This window comes from Puntigrus tetrazona, chromosome 22 (assembly GCF_018831695.1).
Source record: "Puntigrus tetrazona isolate hp1 chromosome 22, ASM1883169v1, whole genome shotgun sequence".
Lineage (NCBI taxonomy): Eukaryota > Metazoa > Chordata > Actinopteri > Cypriniformes > Cyprinidae > Puntigrus > Puntigrus tetrazona.
In genome coordinates, this window is record NC_056720.1 from 15685916 (window position 1) to 15706862 (window position 20947).

The window sequence follows — 20947 nt, forward strand, 5'->3', positions numbered from 1 at the left end:
TTTAAATAAACTGTAAATATGAACACATTAATTAGAGATATAAATAATATTTCTAAAGTAATTTAAATCCATAAACTGAAATGTAAAATAGAATAGTAAAGACGTTCTTGTGCACAACCTTTTGTTTTATCTCCTCTTATTTGCCCACTGGGTATGCTGCACGTTCTCCTGAGTGTGACTGGCATTTTGCTTTCTTTGATTCTTCAAAAATGAAGACTGTTTAACGGATTGTTTGGGGAGAGCGAGAGAAGTGAGGGGGGAAAAAAAGACAACGCATCAACATGAAATATTAATATGGCGCCAACTTTACATAAACATAAAAGCACTTAGCCAGTGTGAATATGGAGATGACACTTGTTAATTTAGCGCCGCTAAACTTCCTGTTTGATGCTCCAGAGTATTCGCCACATCAGCTGAGGGACGCTGCGAAAAAGAGGCACGTCCCAACAGAGACCAACAGAACAAAAGACAACAAAAATCACATTCGTCCCGTATGGAATAACGCCACAGTTTGCGAACTTGCCAGAATGCGAAACCTCTTTCCGCGAGGGTCAGAGACGATTGGTCCAGGTGTTTTTCCAGCGTTCCTAAACCGATCTGTCTCTTGGTATTCAACCGATCGTCTAAACGCTCTCGTTTATGCTCCTCGCTTGATCTTCCCTAATGAAGGAAGCTAAAGAGATTATTGATATGCTCGCTGCTCGGTGTGAGTTGCCAGCAGATGGTTATGAGCGCCGCAGCATACGTAATCAATTTGGTTAACCTTACATTACCTGGATCAAGCTCCGCTTCGTGGTTCATCCTCATGTGTTTGTGCACCGCTGTGTCTCGTCACAGGCTTGGATGATTCCATACAGGATGCAGAAAATCTGAAGGGGACGTGCATATCTGTCTGCCTTACTGTATTTCTGTCTCTCTGTCTATGTCTGTCTGTCTCTATCTATCTATCTGTCTGTCTGTCTATCTATCTATCTATCTATCTATCTATCTATCTATCTATCTATCTATCTATCTATCGTTGTCTGTCTGTCTCTGCCTGTCTCTATCTATCTCTGTCTATGTCTATCTATCTATCTGTCTATCTGTCTATCTATCTGTCTGTCTGTCTGTCTGTCTGTCTGTCTGTCTGTCTGTCTGTCTATCTGTCTATCTGTCTGTCTATCTATAGTGTAATTCGGGAAAAAAGCAATAATATTTATATTGTGTGTGTGTGTATATATTTTTGTATTCTTCCACTTTTTTTTCTTTAGCTCCACAAAAATACAAGGACAAAATTCATTTAAAAAAAACTAAACGGCATGTGGCAGATAATGGCAGTGTATATATCATGAAATAATAATAAAGTATATTTATGTTGAGAAATGTACAAAGTAATCTGAGATCCGAGGCAAATAAAGCAAAGGGTACAAGAGCCCATGATTCCCCTCCAAAGTCATCTTGCCCTCCGGCCCCACCCCTGCACACAGCACCATTGCTTCAATTAACAGAGCAGCAGGTGCTCTTGAGAGATAGAAGGTTTTCTTTATTTCTTTCTCTCTTTTTTAGGGTGGGGGGTGACCTGTAAATGTGACACTTCACACTCTGAATGGGTTTGCCTGTTCCTCCACCTATTTCAGAGGTGTTAATTTAACTCTCTCTCTCTCTTTCTCTCTCTCAGGTCTCCAGTCTGAAGAGTAAGCTGAAGAAGCAGTCGACTGCTACAGGCAGCGGGGTGGCTCGGGCCTTTCTGCATGCTCAGGCTGCGCTGTTTGGCTCCTATCGGGACGCCCTGAGATATAAACCTGTAAGACTGTCGCTCTTCACTTCAAGTTCTTTTCAGAATATGACCTTATCCATCACATTATCAACACTGTGTATCGTCCGTGTATACACATTACAATTATGTGAGGCTTTTTAGTTCAGTATTGTATTTTTAAAAAAAAAATTACGTTTTTTTTTTTTTTTATTATTAGTTTAAGTGCTAAAGTGCTTTCCTGTAAGGCTTTATAGTGCAAAAAAATATATATTTTTCTTTTTCTTTTTTTATTATTATTTATTTATTTATTAAATTTGATGCTGAATATTTCAGATCTGCCTTAAACTAAGAAGTGGTCGGTTTTTATTTTGGAGTCAAAGGCGTATCAAGACACAGAAATGCTCAAAGAAAGGGAAAAACAGGTGCAGGGAAAGGTGGGCCTGTCTGCATAGCCGAAATGTCAGATGTTGAAAAGCCTGGACAGTCTCTTTGAAGTCTCAGGCCCTTCGTGGTCTTCTCAGACCCTCTAAACTCCTGAAATGTGCCTCTCGGTTTGGTGAGTGGCGTCGAGGAAAACAAAGTGCGCTCTCTGTTTGTCAAATGTGGCCATCTTTGTTGGCAAGGCAGAGAGTAATTGGTTTGTGTAGACCCACAGAGCGAAGATACATTATTGATGTTTCAGCGGTTGTGCACAAACTGTCTTTTCGCCGCTAGAAAAAAATACACACACGCTCGAAGTCAAGTCTGCGCAACTCTTAGCCTTCAAAGCGGTGCCTCAATTGAGCACATTGTCTGCAAATCTACATGGAATTACTGCTGGGTTTTTTTGTTTTTTTTGAAGGCCCTCAGTCATGCCACTTTCATTTGCTTCGCATTTGTTTTAAAACACACGCTCAAATACAGAGTGTTTTTTTTTAACAGTCGTCCCTATAGCTCATTAGGATTCTGAGAAGTCGAACAATTGAAAATCAGCCTTTGTGCTGCTTTATTTTGATTAATATTTCACTTTGTTATTACAGAGACCAAAAAAACACCCCTCTGTCTTTGAAATGACAGCATTGCAGTGCTATTTAGCTGAAAACATTGCATTAGTTGCATTCTTTTATTATAAAACTGGTAATTTATGCATCGTTCCTCCTGCATGCATCTGAAATGCGATAGCGGTATTTGATTTTACACATCCAGCATTACTGTCATGTTCTGCGATAATGGCTTTTCTTCTGTGTGCTGAATTTCTAAAGAGGTTCCTCCATTTGCAAGGAATCATCTGTGTGAAATACCGCTCTGCTTTATGGAGCCCATATGCTTTCCCATCAGCGCCTTAGCAGAACGCCAACATCTAACTGAGCTGTAAATGAAACAATGCAGGGAAATCATAATTAGCTCCCATGCAAGAGTCGGCAATCATGGGCTTATATAGGTCACTGTAGTGCGATACCTCATGGGGCTCTTTTGTTATTGACCCCCGAGCACCAGGAGTGATGGTAACAAATGTGTAGATCAGACAGTTTTTACACCAGTGAATCATACAAACCTGTAATTGGTTCATAATTAGAACAAAAAAATTCAATTCAATGCGATCATTTAGGGAGGAATGGTTTCACGAATATTTAGCATGTTGAGTTTCTGTGAAAATTGTAAGTAAAAACATTATTATTTTTAATAATAAATAATGTTTACTTAAAATTATATCTGAATAATGCGTTAAAATGCAACAATGATTTTACAGACAATTTACATAGTAAAAATTATTTGGAAAATTGTTCTTCGCTAAAATAGTAACAATTCGATTCATTTAGAAACACATTCATAATTGGTAGCACTCAGTTTAACGCAAAATATAATATATAAAATGATAAAAAAATGGGTGTAAACAAGCAAAAGCTATTTGAAGCTATATATATATATATATATATATATATATATATATATATATATATATATATATATATATATATATATATATATAAATTTCTGTAAAACTGTTCATACATAAACAGTTGCTTTCAATGGTTATGCTGTACAATGCATTGGAAAAAAGTTTAGCTGTGTTAGTTTGCGTAGAAACAACCACAACAAAGTTGTGTGTAAAATTGCATTCACAGCAAAAAATGCAGTCCACTCTAAGAATAGCTTTACAAATACTACAAGATTGAATTTCTGTGAAAACTGTTAACTATTGTAAAATGCATATTTTATATTCTTTACAATTAAACCATTCTAGCACAGTTGCTTTATACGCAACAATATAGTAAAATTCGCAAAGAGAAGGATTTATGAACATTCGCATCGAAATTCGTTTGCAACCCCACAAGCCCACAGGATCTCAAATCTTTTTCACAGACAAAGTGTGGGCTCCCAACAAGCCTCAGTTCTCTCCTGGCAACTATTTTTTTTTTTTTGTATTCCGTTGATGCGACTCGGGGAGAAATTGAAATGATGTAATTGATTGCAACGGGTGATGATGATAAACAAGCGAGCGCAGTCAAACAAAACATCTGTCTGTGAGTCTCAGATGAAGCAGCACCGTTTGCAGCCGTTTTAGCCAATAGCGGACTGTCTATAGTCATTAAAAGCGAGCTTTCTCGTCCCCAGGGAGAGCCAATCACCTTCTGCGAGAAGAGCTTCGTGGCACACCGCTCCAGCACCATGAGAAGTTTCCTTGAGATGGCCGTGAACCTGCAACTCTTCAAACAGGTAGAGTGGAAGCGAGTGGAAGCAGTTTTCCTCCTTAACCATAAATTACTTTAGTATTTCTATTTTATGCTTTTTTACAATGTTTTTTTTTTTTTTTTTTTACATAAATACGTCTTCAACATATTGCACAGTAACTCTTAGGGAATCTTGCTTACACTTGAACCAACGCTCCCTCCAGCTCTATTTATAGCCATGATATCGAGTCTCTTTCCTTCCCCCTCCGCTAAAGTCTTAATTTATACCCGGAACGAGCTCATTTAATCACATCTCCGTCATGATGCACCATTCGCCTAACGTTCCCTCCAAAACCCAGATAGTGACCAGCAGTTCAAAGACATCTCCACCTCCCGCCCGTGCAGTAGCTCCGGGAGAGGCCTTATCTCCAACTTGGCCGTACTGCAAAAGGCCAGCACCGCTGTGCCCCGTTCTGACCATGAACCACATCCGCTTGGAGGCCAGCCCTGCCTAGAAACGAGTAAAGGCTGGCTGCCAAGAGATTGCGGGGGAAGTCTGTCAACGACGACCTGCTTTCTGTCTCCTAACTCCTACCCCCCCCTCTTCCTCTTCCACGTCTTCCAGCGCCTGATGCTAACTCACGATCACCCTGCCAACGAGAGAGAGCTCGCAGCGCTCTGGCATCTCCCCATTTCCCTGTCTGCACGGGTCCGGTTAACCGGTTCTTCCTCCAGACTCTCATCACTACCCCCTCGACACCTTCGGATGCAGCGCTTTCGTTTTTTTTGTTTTTTCATTGCAGCGTAGTTGCATTCAGCAAATTTAGTTGCTTGGAAACGTTTCCCCAGCTAGCGATGCTGCCTTTTGTTCGTTTCGTAATTTAACGTGAAGATCACAAGGCTTTTGTAACACATTATATGCAAGAAGTGATTTGATTAGACGCCGTTTCGCGATCCAATTTTTTTTGAGCGGGAACTGTGTGTGGCTAAGCGTTACTATGAATTCGCCCGTCATTTGAGGTGTAATAAAAAGCTTACAATAATAACGGTTGAAACCAAATCATTCATTCGTACAGCATTGGAACCTACTCTCTATGGTTATGAATCATCAGAATTGTTGCCCATTCTTATTGGTTTGTTGGCATGTGCGTGATTGTTCGACCAAGCGGAAAACTGTATTATCGATGCTAGATCTTGATGGCTAAATATCACATTGGGTCCCACTTCTATGTAATTACATTGAAAGTGCCCCTATTAAAGATTGTGAAAATGACCCATCATGTGGTTGGTAACACAGATCTATCTAAGTGAATGAAAACATCTTGAGAAGTTTTAAATCTGAAGGTGCACCGTGAATGAAGTTATTGTCTCTAAAAGAAAGAGTGGACTCTTAATCATTGAAATGAGTCGCTTTTAAAACGAGTCCCAAGCTGTTTCATGTCGATGCCAACAGGAAACATTAGCATATTGTTTGACCACTTGTTGGGCTTTTCGTGTTGGTCTGAATGAAAATGCAGATTAAATTTTTTGCCAGTAGGCGCCCCTTTTGGGGCAGTTTTTTGAAGCTCACAAACACTGCTTTAAATGTAAGCGACAAATTATCGGAGGGGTAAAATGAATAATGTGGGAGTCGTTAAACAAATGAGGTAAAAACGTATTAAAAGACAATGAAAGTGTTTTTTGACCTTGCATCCATCTCAACCTGTTGTTGGGACTCCCAAAAGCAAAATATGAACTTTCCATAATCCATAATCGGGGCACTTTAAAGTAATGATTTTTTATACATGCATGTTTATACACTGTGATTACATTGTAAAAAATACCTGCTTGCAATTACATCTCTAATTAATATATAATCAAACTGTTGACATCATTACTCAACGTTAACCTACCCATACCAACAAACCCGACCTTACCCCAACACGAATTGAAAGACCACCTAATTTAAAGTGGGACCTCACATTGTGCTTGACACAAACCCAACCGATATTTAAAAAATGTAAAAAATTACTTTTTCTCTCTCACTTGCACATGGTACCACATTCAACAATGGACGACTTCAAACTTCATTCACTAATATAGTTTTATACACTTACAACGCATTAAGCTTAAACGTACCATTTTGCAACATTAATATAACATAAAAAATAAAAAGCACTCAACACTTACTCTACCATCAAGTGTTTGTTCCTAGATACTCATCTAGGAACTGTCCAATTAATGGGACAAGAGTGTGTCTGTAACCAGATGCGGAAGGATAAGGTTTCGGATAGGTGTTAATTTGACCTGATCGCATGCTGTAATTGGGCTGTAGGGTGGCTGAGGCTGAACCCTGTGGTCTCGTCACTCATTAAAGAGACTGTAATGAAGTTACAATGTAGCAGAGTCCAATGAAAGGTGCTGACCCCTAGAGATGTCCTTACCCCTGTTACTGGGACACCTGAGACCTGTTCTGGCCCACTGGTACTACAGTGGACCCATTAAATGAATGTTTTCAAAAAATGGATTCAAAAATCAAGAAGCACATGAATTGTCAGTGATGCGTGAGAGAGAAAGAGATATAAAGAGAGATGCATACAGTCTTAAAAATAGGGTTTTGTTTTGGGGGGGTTTTTTATTAGTGGTTGAACATCCATAGAACCTTTCTCATGCAAAAAAAAGTAACTATTTACTGAAAGGTTCTTTGGGTAACCAACTTCTATGGCATGTGTATTTTATATGCAATATAAAATAAGTTATATACAGTTTTATACAAACACACATCTTGCATGTGCTGCTGAAATATAAAAAGATCTGGTTTAATGCATAATTACAATAATATTGAGTATTATTTTATTACATGTTGAACAAAACAAAACAAAACAAAACCATTTTCAAATTAATTTATTATTTTTTAGTGTTTAATTATTATTCTTTTTTTTGTAATTGAATGATAATGTAAAATAGTACATCACATAACTGTATTAATCTGTAAATTACAGATCATATATGTATTTCCTTGATTGCTTTTAAGCTTTAGGTTTTTAAGTTTATTGACTAAAATAAACAAAATAAATGTATAGTGTTTTTTTTAAACAAACCCATATTTTTGTTCATATGGCATTGTTCAAATTAAGATGCTTTATATATATATAATTTATTTTTTGGTTGCTTTAATATATTTAAATAATTACATTTTTATTTCTGATGCTTTTAATAAATCTATTTGTATGTAGTATATTTATTCAGTTAGTTTATTATACATCTTTAAAAAGCAAAACTATATTTATCAGCATAAGTTTCCACATCCTTCCTTAAATTTAGCTACCTATATTGCCCTCGAGGTGACTTTTTTCATTTACATGCACTATTCAGATTTTGTTCAGAAAATATATTTAAGGTCTAATCATCAGTTCTTTTGTTTCTTTTTGTTGCTGCTGTTGTTATAATTAGAACTAGTTTCAAGTGAAGTTTATCCCCATACTTTAGAAAATAAAATGTCATAGGCCTAGTTTTAATAGGCATATTTATTAGATCCCTTTTATGTCGTCTACGTGACAAGAGAGGAAATTAAACTTCCCAAAAGGCATTGCTCGCACAACATTTTCCTCCCATGTTAATCCATCACCTGATGTAAATTACACACAGTGACCACGTCTGGAGCAGTCTAGATGGGATTGTTTTGGTGTTGTTCTCCATCCCCCTTCTTCCTTAATAACCTGTGATACTTTAATTTATGACGGCAGTTCATTGAAGGCAGACTGGCCAAATTAAACGCAGGAAGGGGCTTTACAGACGTCTATGAAGAGGAGATCACAGAGGGGCGCTTCTGTAGAAGTGAGTGCCACCTCTCCATCTTTCAATGAGTGGAAACACACTTGTACGACTATTAGTTTCAGGAAACGGTAGCTATAATGACATTAGGCATTGTGCGATGTACTGTTTTAATAGAAGTAGACAAAAATGAGTGTAGCTGATTTTCTTGGGTAAAAATAAGAAATATTAAAGAAGGTCGAAGCTGCACGTTTCCATACAAATAAAGCAAAAGCCAACAGTTGTCACGTTCTAAAATGAAAAAAAAAAACTTAAAGAAGATTTTATTTTAAAAGCAGTTATTTATTTTTAGTAGACAAAGTAGCTGTTTCACATGCACAAGTCATATATAGGTTGTCAGACTCCTAAATGTTATTGATAATGATAATAATAATAATAATAATAATAATAATAATAATAATAATAAAAGTGTTTCTGAATATACATACAAGGCTATTCGTTTTTATTCATTATTCATTCTTAGAATTTTTATTTTTTTAGTTTTATTTGCTTAAAAGAACAGAAATAATGTATTTACTGTATATATATATTGCAGTATGAAAGTCTGATAAGATATTTATTCTTGTGATTATAAAGCTACATTTTACAGTTATTATAAATGATTCTAATATGCTGATTTGGTGCGCAAAAATAAATCGGCACCAAATAAATAAAAACTAATATTTTCAATGCCATTTTTCTTCGATGTGTAGAAATTTCAAAAGACAATATTTCTTAAACTTCCTCACTCTAACCTTTTGTAATATCTCATTTTTTTCTGGATAATATTTTATACCGAATTTATTAACAACTCTCCCATGCGGCACTGTTTTTTTTTTTTTTTTTTTTTAGGTAATTCGAGGTCTTATCAGCAGTGGATTCACACCAAGATGGTAAGCAGCAGGCAATTATTCGTTTTTCTGCTCATAATGTTAATGTTAATTTCAGCTGAATAATTAAGCCCAAAGCAGCTGAGCGCCGCTATTATTTCCTGTTGGTTATGAGGTGATGAAACGTATCCAGTTGAGCGAATCGCTTGAAAGTGGAGATGCGATGCCAGGGAAGATGGTGAAAACTGTGGCGTGGGACAGTTAAGATGTTGAGACAGGCTTGATATGATGTGACAGCCAGTCATCGGAGATGACACGAGACTTCTGGCAGGAAACACAGCCATTACTCGATAGATTGAACAAAAGAAAAGCCCTCTTTTCTTCTCTCCTTCCCTCTGCTGTCTTCCTCTCACCTCTCTCCGCGCTGTCTCTCGCGCCTGTTTTCTTTTTGACTGTCTCTTTGCGTTCTCTCCCTTCCTTCTATCCGTCAGCCGGAGCCGAATTAGTTCTCTGGAGTGCCTTTTTCAAAAGGTTTTGTGTAAAGTTCACATCCTCTGACTGACACAAATCCATAAGAAAGGGCCGCGGCACGCCGTCATGTCGGTCAAGGCTTTGGGATGTAAACTCGGCAGCATTCGGCACATTTCAGAGGTTTAGCGTGTTAGCCTTGCAGCATTCATCTGGTAAAGACTGATGTTACCCAGGAACGAGAGATGAAATCAGACAAGAACAAGAGCGGTGCCACACTCGTATAAAGAGACCAGACCTGGTTAATAGTTTGCTTTTAATGGCAAAGGTGTTTCTCATTGCTTTGAAGCAAAACAAATGTTTTGGCTTGAAGAAGGAGGTGTTTATTCAGCCGTTAATGATTTGTGACAGTAAATGTGTGTTTATTTTATGCAAGATTCTTACGAAAAATGCTGGCACGGTCTGTGGAAATTCATACATTCTCAGCAAACTGTTCTCTTCTTCATAGCGGCAGAGGGCAAAACCGGTCGTGAAAAACCTTCAGATGGTAAGTTCACAGTGGAAAGGGCGTTCTGACCCTGGATTTAACAAAAACAACAACATATATTTGCTGTGATCAAATGTGGATTACAGTATGGTGCTTTATTCTCCCTCGTGCCATTCCAAACCTTGCTTTCTTTTACGTGTAAGATATTTTGTTTCGTGTACTGTAACATATATTGTGAGGATATCGTTTTTTTGTTCATACAATGGAATTAAATAGGTACCAACTTTGTTTAAAGTATCTTTTTAGTGTTCCAGGAGCTGTCTGATGTCCTGCAGGTCCCAGTATCAATCGGAATTTAGTGTCTTTGGTCAATTTGAAAAAATTTGGTAAACACAATATTTGGAACATTTGATTAGTTTTTCCTTAAAAAGCGAAAGTGGCCTACATTTAGCAATGCACTGAACTCTTGAAATGCTATTGATAAGAACTTGGCAGATAATGTGGTTTGAATCAATTCAACCTGATCCAGTTATTTTGTAGAATTAATGAACCTAAATGTGCAGTTACATTAACAAAATTTAGTCTCCGTTTTGGCAAAATGTAACTGTTAAAAAAAATCTATTAAGTTAGCATTAAAAGTCACTTTCGAACCGTGCAGTTCTCTTTTGGTCAACCCAATAAATTTGCATGGCTAAATCGAACAACTCTGATCTTTAGTTGTTGGCATAACCGGATTTTGCCTGCTAATTTTTTTTTCCGAACAATGATAAATGTGACCACAGCCAAAGACTGAAGATATGCTGCGGTATAATAAATGGCAAAATCAAATGTCTTTCCTTCTTCGGTGTAAGATATTTTGAGGAATGTTGGGGAACCAAACAAGCTTGAAGCCCATTGACTTCCACCGTGTGGAAAAACATTTCTCAAAATATCTTCTGTTATGTTCAACAGAAGAAATAAAGTCCTACAGCTTTTGGGTCAATAAATAATTGCAGAATTTACATTTTTCAGTAAACTATCGCTTTGATGTGATTGACTTCTCCGTTCATTTTTTTCTTTTTTTTAGTTTTTGGATTTTTTTTTTTTTTTCAACATTTCATTGTTGGTAACGGTTTGATTTTGCCAAATTGTGTAGCTCAGCCGTTGAGTGGCTTTTCTCTCTCTTCTGAAAGGCCAAAGATCACGCCAAACGGAAAATCCGCGACATGAAGGACAAGATCACACAAAAGGTGAGTTATTCAGAGTTCTCATCCTGTCAGAAGCGTGCGTTCTGTGCGTTCGAAAGCATCCCCTGCAAATGCTGTCTGGATAGGCAGCCCGCGGTCTCTCACATTCGCACTCGCACAGGCTCATGCACACACACTATTTAAGATGGATCACGTGACTTCACCCATGGCTCGCGCTCAGGGTTTTAAATGGCTTGTGAAACCTGCTTAGCGCTTTGTTCGGGAGTGTACATTTCTAACAAGTGCGCCTCTGGCGATGGGCTGTCATGTCAACCCCCCCCCTCCCCAGCACCACCTTTCATATTTTTTGCATATTTCATCAGTGAGCGAGTGATTTCTTCAAAGCTAATGTAACGAGATGTATGTTTCCATAACACTGATGTCTTTGATAAGGCAATTGTGGCGTGAACTGTCAGGCCAGGAGCTCGGAAAGGCGGCCCAGAGGAGACGAGACCTCTCACAGTTGATACGCTGCTGCTGTCTGCTCGGCTTCAGCTAAACCAAAACAGATTTGAACAAGACGGCGCTCAAATGAGTGGGTGTTGTTGGGTGTGCCTGCGTTCGTATAAATAATCATGCGGTACAAGGCTCAAATGGGCTTGTAGCATAGCAAATTGCACACAATAAAAGTGGGTACAAGTATTGTGTGATTTCTCAGATTCAATCTCTTTTTTTTGGAGGAAAGGAGGAAAGGTGTTGTCACAGGCAAAAAAGAGAAAGTTCAAGTTATACTTTAAATTATGAATTAAATCCCATTTTTTTTTACTCTCAGTGGACCCCCAAATTTCACTAAGTGAAAACTAATTCAAACTAAGTGCAATCTGCATAGGGAATGCAGAAGCACCAAACCATGCAAATTTCTATGCATTTCTGTTGAAAGATTTTGCCATAAAGGAAATAGTCCACCCAAAAATTTTGGGTCATTTTGTCAATATTTACTCGTATGCTAATGTCATTCCAAAGCTGCTTGAATATTTTTATGTTGAACATATAAGACAACATCTAGAAGAATGCTGGTAATCAAACCGTTGATGGTTCTATTGACTTCTGTACTATTTCTTTCCTTACTGTGAAAGATAATGGGGTTCTTCAAAATATCATGTTTTTCAGTTCAACATAAAAAAGAAGCTTATTCAGATTTGGATGAGAGTGAATAAATGATACAAGTTTCATTTTTAGGTTTTCCTTTAATAAATGATAAAAAAAAAATGTATTTAGAGTATTATTTGAGATTTCTGAGTTTTCATCTCTTTTCTTTGTTTCTTAGCAGGGCACTTAAATGGCGGTCCAGTCCCATTTTTTCAACTTGATGGAAATTTCACAGGCAAAAAAGACCCATTATCAGTTGTGCCAGAAGTGAAATCTTTGTAGAGAGCTTCTTAACTTCACACAAACCCGTCGATAGCTCCAATTCCTATTTAAAAAATGATCGGATTTCGCCCATAAATTTTCGGAACCTAAATAAAATAATTAATGATTTGCTTCAAAATGATTTTTTTTTTCCTACTGTAAAACATACAATTGTTAAAGAACTTAAAGAAGAAACATCAATGTATTAAAAAGGTACTGTGCGTGATTTCAGTTTTCCTCTCTTTTTGATTCTCGACAGGACGCTGAAGAGGAGGAAAGCCCGTACTGTGCAGGTTCTCCCACCAGCACTAAAAGCCTCTCACCCAGGAGACTTCAGAGGAAAGCGGTGAGCACGTACACACTCTTTCTCACACACACACACACACACAGAGGAAAGGGGTTCACGGACAGTCCGCCTCCTGAAAGAAGCGCCCATTTGCACACCAGTAAGTCCGAGCCGACGTGGGGCGGGCTGATTGACAGCTGTGGCTAAAGCGTCCGTGTGTAGTGTGTGTCTTGCGTGTGCGATGCAGTGATGTGTTGCCAAGCCCAGGCAGGGAAGCAGCGAGCCCCCCATAGACGCAGGAGGTGGCCTGGATTCATACTATTCACTGGCCTGTCTCCATTTCCACCCCGAAATAGGCCGCGGTTGTTTCACAAAACCAGTTTTTGGACTGGTAGTAAGGATGCAGCTGTAATGTATCAATAACTTTGTTAGGTAAAAGGGCCACGTCTCACACCTTTAAAGCCTTATTTATCTATCTATCTATCTATCTATCTATCTATCTGTCTGTCTGTCTGTCTGTCTGTCTGTCAGTGCAACTTTCTTTCAGTTGAAAAAGCTCAGATTTAAATTTAGGTCTAGGACTAGGAGACTGTGACATATTATACCCAAACATACAGTGGACTACCAAATCAATACAAATTTCGGAACAAAAATTATTCAGACACTTTGACCTGACCATGTTTTTTTCCTTCTTCTTTAAATGCTAATGTGACCTTTTTACACCACATGCTGAAAATTAAGCATTTCTAAGGGTGGTCCAACAAAAAAAATATTGTCATACTAACAGTCTGCATAATTTGTGGTTAATTATAATCCATTACATACATTTTTATCAAAGTTATGTGATATATATATATATATATATATATATATATATATATATATATATATATATATATATATATATATATATATATATATATACACACATGCATATATGTTTGTATATGTTTTGTTTTTTTTTGTTTTTACAAAATTGAATATTATCTCACTACAAGCTTTTGAATGCCAATTTATTTATTTAATGCAATTGACCAGAGACTAAAATGAAGAGCAGTCAACAGGTGTCCTCAACTGCACTTTTACTTTTCATTTCTAAAATATAATATATATATATATATTTATTAAATACAAGATACTTTATAAAATTCCAGGTCCATACCAATTATAAATGGCCTACTCAGACACGCATTCATTAGCAGTCCGCCAGTATCACGAAAGAAAGAACCTTTGCTTAATATTCCGTCTCTCTATTGAGGCTTTCAACAACTGTAGCTCAGCAACGTGAATGTTGATCAAAAATGCAGAGCTGAATGGTGCAAGTGTTGATTAGCTGTAAAAATGTCTCACTTCCGCTACACTTCCGGCATGAACAGCCAGCCCTTGTGGCCTTACATGCTCACACCTCCGCGGCCCGTGTCAGAAGGGCATTGGACAAAAGCCACGTCTGGCCTGATCCCTCCCCACCTGACTTTCCATTCAGCCCTTAATTAGCATGGCTATTAGTTGCATCCTTGTTGTCGGGGAGAGCCGGAGAGTACAGAATAGGCGGCGTGAAAAGGTGTGGAGACGGAGGTCCTCCAATTAGGGCTTTTCTTAAGGTGGCGGTCGACTCCCTCCGCTCGCCCGTCCCAGAGGAAGCCCTCGGCTTTATCAGACCTCTCAGACTCATCACATACGTGCGCGTGTTCTGCTGTTTGTGGCCACAAAGAGCCTCCACGCGATCAATGAGTAAATCAATCCGCTGCGCCGTTCAGTCATCGTTACCGTCTAACAGAGAACAAAAGAGCACCGGGTGACGGGGGTCTCAGCGCCAGGCCAGCTCGTTCTTTTCTTTAACCGACTTCTGCTGGTGTTCATTAAAACGGGAGAAATGCTACAGTATAATGAGAGCCGAAGCGTCCTGTAAACCGCGTTAGTTTCTAAAAATACGAGAAGTTCTTTAGTTTGGCATTTTCTGATTTAATACAAATATTTTTAGGATGCATTAAATGATCAGCGGAGTAAATTTGGGAAGCAAAAAGGGGAATTTATTAAACAATCCTTTCTAGTTTTTCTTTTTTTCTTTTTTTTAGGACCTAAAATAAATCCAGACATAGTGATCATAGTGATCACCCGGTGCAATAAAAGACTGCATTATAAATAAATAAATAGATATGAAAAATTGATTTAGGTTGAATTTCTTTCATTATTTGAGAAGAAAGAGAAAGTTACTCGAGAGAAATGAAACCAGCTCGGTTATGAGGGAAGTTAATTGCCTGCAAAAACGAAAACTGTTTAGTGTTTAATTGCAATTTTTAAGTCCAGAATGCACAATCAACCAATCAGAGTTTAATGGGTATTTTTCTTTTGAGTAAGGACTATGAAAATAATGATAATAGTAATAACTTTACTTATTGAAAACAAATATTAGCAAATTTGATTAAACAAGATTGATTACTACTACCACAACTACTGTTATTATTATTAATAACACAAATGTAGTCAAATAAAAATAGTAGTTTATTAATACAACAACTGTATCATATGTAGATATTTGGTTACACTTTATTTTAAGGTGTCCATGTTACAGTGCAATTATATATTTAAGAGTAAACATAATTAACTAAATGCTCATACTGTATGATTACGTTTTGGCTTACGGTCACTTTGTTATTATCATAAAAGTACATCCAACGTGTAACAAAGACACCTTAAAATAAATGATATTTTATCGTTATTTTTATTAATATTTTACTACACATTTTTGTGTTTTGATTTATTTTTTTGCTATGCAAGTTCAGTGCACTTTCACAAACGCTGTAACAGCACTTGCAGCTCTCACAGAAAAGTTAAGCTGTGTTTTCTGAGTCTGGCTCTCTCTGCCGAATCCATGCGGCGTACAGTATAAGGGGCTGGTGTTCAGGTCGAGCCTGAGGGCCCGTGAAAGCCAGACTGGGTGTCAGTAGCAGGGCCTGGGGCAGAGTGGAGCTGATCTCTATCTCCTGCTTATTCCCCGCGACTGAAGCTATGGGTGTGTGTGTGTGCGTGTGTGTGTGTGTGTGTGTGTGTGTGTGTTGCGGTTGCCTCCTCTGAGTGGCACACAGCCTCTGGGGAATGACTCCACACACACACACACACACACACACACACACACACGCTCTCTGGATGAAGCCGGCAGATGGATCCCCTATAGCCGTGGCCAGTTCAGCAGCGCTGCATATTAAAGAGTCCAAAAAGCTCTGTTCAAGTTGTGTATAATTCATACACACTTCCTGCTCCGGCTTATGAGCTTCCACCTTCATTTACATACCGCCCTAAGCAGTGACCACTGTAAACATGATTACGTTACAGCTGCGGAGCTGTTCAAGTCGCGGAATCAAAATTAATACGATTTACTTTCTTAAAGAAATATTCTAGGCTCAATATCAAGTTAAGCTCATTTGACTGCATTTGTGGTCGACATGTTCAAATTCGACTCATGCCTCTTTTTCTTAATAAATAATAAATAAATGAAAATCAAGGTTACAGTGCGAAACTTACAATGAAAGTGAATGGGGATCATTATGTTCAGATTTACCAGCGGAAATGCGAAGATATTTATCTTTATAAATCACATACATTCTAGTTAAAACTTGTGTATCATTTAAGCTGTAAAGTGGAAAAAGGTCGTTTCAGTGTTTTAGTTGTTACAATGTCATTAACAACTACATTAAATTTAGTTGTCGCAATGTTAGTTAGCACTCGCATTTAATGTTGTATTGTTGAAAAAATGAGTGTTTTCATAAGTGCTGGCCAACAATTAATCGCATCCAAAATAAATGTTTTTATTTACGTAATAAACGCATGTGTACTGTGTATATTTATTATGTATCTATAAATACACACACATGTATGTGTATATTTAATAAAAATTGTTTATATATAAAATATTTTCATATAATATAAATTATATGAATATAATTCTACACATGTAAATGTGTGTTTTTATATTCATAATAAATATACAGTGCACACACGTATAATATATACAAAAAATACTTTTGAATGCGATTAATCACATTTAATCGTCGCTCAACACTTATTTTTATGTTTACAGATTCCATTCACCTTCTTTGTATCTTATTTTAACCCATATTTATTTTACTTTGTAAACAGTAGTGAAAAATGTCAGCTGTGAAATAATAGAGGTTACAATCAACATTAAACCACGAGTGCTGTCAATTTACCAATAAGTCATTTTTATAATATGCACTCTTGCACATATCGCACACTACTGTATTTAAATTTTTTTTTATCCTCAAAATAAGTTTTTGTCTCATTGAGTATCTGTTTTCTGTCAAAAATGACCCACCGAAGAAAACTGGTTTGACTTATAAAATTCTTTGAAAAGCGTTAAATATCTACATCCGTGTCTTTTCATAAATCTCATGAAATTACACGTCGATATGGCTTATTTTTCCGAAACTCATCTCACGCAGGTTCATGGCTGTTTGTACGGATGCGCGAATGTGAGAACGTGTGAGATAGAGCTCCCAGTGAGAGCTTCGTGAAACCGCGTAGGTCTGGAGGACTGCCAGCGTCGAGATGGATTCGTCGGGTGTCAAAAAACATTGACGTACAAATGGAGAGAAAGCGCTTTTGGCCGGTGGACGTTTGCTGCAAACAGAGAGAAGCCGCACATCTGCATGAGACGACGGCGACGGCGACGAGACGGAAAAGGAGAGAAAACCTTCTCGGCTGTAACCAAAGTGCCACCTACTGGATGCTCACAAACGACGCGCACATCTTCTCTTGTGCTCTCCTGTTCTCTGATATTCGGAAAGTTGCTTTTAGCCGGAGCCAGTTGGAGAGAAGTTGCCTGAGAAGGGGTCCTGGGCTTTGTTTAAAGGGGAACTGCTTGAATAGCTCAGCAGATGCTGGCTTAAGTTTTGGCTTGGAGGCGCAGGGGTTTTGTTTGCATTTTCCAGGCATATCTTCCCTTTCCATACCCTGCCAAGCGCATGAGATCAGTGCCTGGTCTGAAATAGCATATGAAATATATAATGTAAGCCTGGCTATTAAATCGACGAGACGATTGGCTGCAACGTAAAAGCCCTGTTGCCGCTTCTTACAACTTGGCCACGCTAGAAGCAAAATGGGATTTTCTCTTAAAACGGCCTGCCCTGACAAGAGAGATGAAGTTTTAACGGTTTTAAAGTCTCCGTTGAAGAGCGTGATGTCTGCGCGCCGCTTTGACTGAAGACAGCCCATTTTCCGTGTGGATTTGAGCAGGCAGTTTAAGGAGCAGACGCTGACCTATGGCGGCTCAATATGTCCGTGCTGATTTAGGGTACACGTAAAAGAAGCAAATAGGCACATGTCTGCTTGTTTTCCAAACCGGCGGTTTTGGCTTGTCTCGGAACAGTGGCTCGAGCGGCCTTTTATTATTTTATTTCATATCCTGATTCTTTTCCTGGCCTTTGACTTTGTTGCACGACTTACTTTGGAAAGAATGAAGGGACGTTAATGTTTAGAGCTGACTTTGTCGTAATGTTACTTCCCAGCATGCTGTGTCATCCTAGAGCGTAATTAGCAATTTGCCAAGAGAAGCATTGCTATTAGCATCACGATTGTAAGGACAATCTGCTGGTTTTCTGATTTAAATTTCTATGGACATATGTGTATTTATTTATTTTTCAGACTGCATAAAAAAAGTGATTGATTGTCTGTATGATGCTAAAAATAATTGTAATTATATAATTATAAGAAGAAGAAGAAGAAGAAGAAGAATTGTTATTATATTATTATTATTAATATTAATAAAATAATAATAACTATTATTAAATGTAATATTTAATATAATATTACATATTTTTATTAAAATAAATGTAATTCATTAAAATTGAATAACTAGGAAAATAATAATTGTTGTTTATTTTACAGTAGTACAATTACAATATTAATACTTATTAATATTAATGTCGTTTGATGTTTTTATATAACTATTATTTTACTTTTAGTCATGCATTAATCATGTAGTCTTACCCATAACCTTAAATGACTTACAAAACATCCTAGTATCTTTTATAGCAACATAATAATAAAAAAATATATAAAAATTAAATAAATAAAAACTTTCCAGACACTTTAGCAAGCACTATAGCAACGTGGTGGTAAAACCGTTAGCTGGCAAATCGATTTTTCTTCTTTCTTTTTTTCTTTTTCTCAGCCGAGTCTGTAAAGTATGAAGTCACAGTAAAGTTTAGGTCTGATTTTGACTTTTACGATTTCCCAGCATCCTCTGCTTTTTTGTCTCGAAGTGCAATTAGCCATTTGCTAAAACTAGCATTATTACTGTACTACTACTCAGAACACTTCCTTTGAGCTCCCTAGCCACTGCTTAGCTACATGCTAAAAACACATTAGCAACCACTAATCGGTAGCATTCTAGCTGCACAAGCTAACTACTCATTTACTTCGGGCTAACATTATTCTGCAAATTATCTCAAAGCTCTCAGCTTATCTGAACAAATGAAAAAATAATCTTATGAATCGTTATTAAAAGAAGGCATTTAGCTAACTAGCCATTTCTTCTGCATTTTAGTGCATATACCTGACTGTATGTGTTAAAGTTAGCTTTACTTTTTGTTTCGGTAGGTGTTTGAGATTCAGGCCTGGTATTGCCATCCTGCAGAGGGCTTGCGCTCACCTTGTTTTAATAAACACCTCCGCTCGTAGAAAGCGCCAGAGAGGGGCCGCTCTCTGAACAACATGGTTTGCTCCCCAACTTGAGGGGCTACATAACTGCAAACAGTGTTGCAGGACAAACACACACACACACACACACACACACCACCGACACCAAATGAATGTGACACAGTTCCGCAGGTGCATCCAGCCCCTTCACTTAAGCCAAAGTGGCTTGCCGGCCAGATTTATAGCCCTGACACAGGAATCCATTAAAGCCTTTTGGAGGATTCAAGGCCTGAACCCCCCGTAATCGCTTTCATTATAGCTGCCGGCTACTAGCGAGTGGGGCAATCAGCGCCCAACATGTGTTCCTGTTTATTTCAATGGCAAAGTGTTCGGTACACGCATCTTTTAGCTATTTTTATGGACAGGGTGGCCGTTAACCCATTCGTCAGGCAGCGATACCCAAAATGGCAAGAAGCTTCGTGGCCGAGCCATTACGGCGAGACTTGACCAGATCCACTCCGTCCGGTTGGCAACGTAGCGTGACGTTTTTCTCGCACCTCGGGCTCTTTAAAAGGGCTTTGGTTTAGTAGCGCGCTTTGATAATGTGGCAAACGGCAGTTTATGGGCTACTTTAGTGAGTGGCGGCGCGTTTGCGTGTGCGTGTTCGTGTCGTGGACGGCTAGTTAATGGCGAGCCCTAAAGTTTGGGGCCGCAGCGTGAAGCTGTGCCCTATAATGCTTCAATTCTTTAATTTGCCAATTAAACGTGTTACACAGGTGCGTTATAAAAGCCAAGGGATTAGCAGAATGAGCACCTACGTCGAGGACAGGAATTAAAGTTGTCGCTCTGTAATGGGAACACGAGTTGCAAAGTTTCTTTCTGGAAATGTGTTGCTTTAGGTGGGATTTTAACGTGACGGTCTTCTGTTTTAGCATCAAAATCCGAAGTCGTCTCCACACATGAGCCTGTGTTTTCCGGACGGTTATAACAACGACAACAATGACGACGCAGCCAGCAGGTAAGGTTTTGAATGTGATTACAGTGTCTTTTCCACACCTTTTATGGATAAACATCATCCATTCGTCAATGCAACACTGCCCTCTGGTGCTTTTTTTCTCCCACATGGCTTCTGAGTTAACCACTTGCCTGTGTGTGCGCAGAATATCCTCTGAGGACAGTGGGGAAGTGGCGTCATACAACGAGGACAGTGATGACTCTGATTTAGAGTTTCAGCCTGAAGTTAGTCAAACGGGTCAGATGAACCTACTGGAGGAGATTTTGGACTCTCTCAGTACATCCAACATCGAACAAGGGCGACTGTACGCCGCCAAGAGCTTGGACTTTTTTAGATCAATTGAAGACCTAGAATATAATACCACGGTGAGGGATGATTTCAAATAATTTTTTTATTATTTTACTTAAAAATATTATTTACAATTTAATTATAGATTTAAAAAAACTCTCA

The 20947-nt window shown here is 38.1% G+C and overlaps 1 protein-coding gene across 8 annotated transcripts in view; it reads left to right on the forward strand.

Annotated features, from left to right (window-relative positions):
- Window positions 1-20947, forward strand: part of dennd1b (DENN/MADD domain containing 1B) — an 88992-nt gene that overhangs the window by 62821 nt on the left and 5224 nt on the right. For all 8 annotated transcript variants that reach the window (XM_043223763.1, XM_043223765.1, XM_043223764.1 and 5 more), the window contains 9 exons: window positions 1658-1783; window positions 4331-4432; window positions 8112-8202; window positions 9031-9071; window positions 9985-10023; window positions 11136-11192; window positions 12799-12885; window positions 20415-20500; window positions 20643-20862. In XM_043223763.1, the coding sequence (XP_043079698.1) occupies window positions 1658-1783; window positions 4331-4432; window positions 8112-8202; window positions 9031-9071; window positions 9985-10023; window positions 11136-11192; window positions 12799-12885; window positions 20415-20500; window positions 20643-20862 (849 nt within the window). The remainder of the gene's footprint in view (window positions 1-1657; window positions 1784-4330; window positions 4433-8111; window positions 8203-9030; window positions 9072-9984; window positions 10024-11135; window positions 11193-12798; window positions 12886-20414; window positions 20501-20642; window positions 20863-20947) is intronic.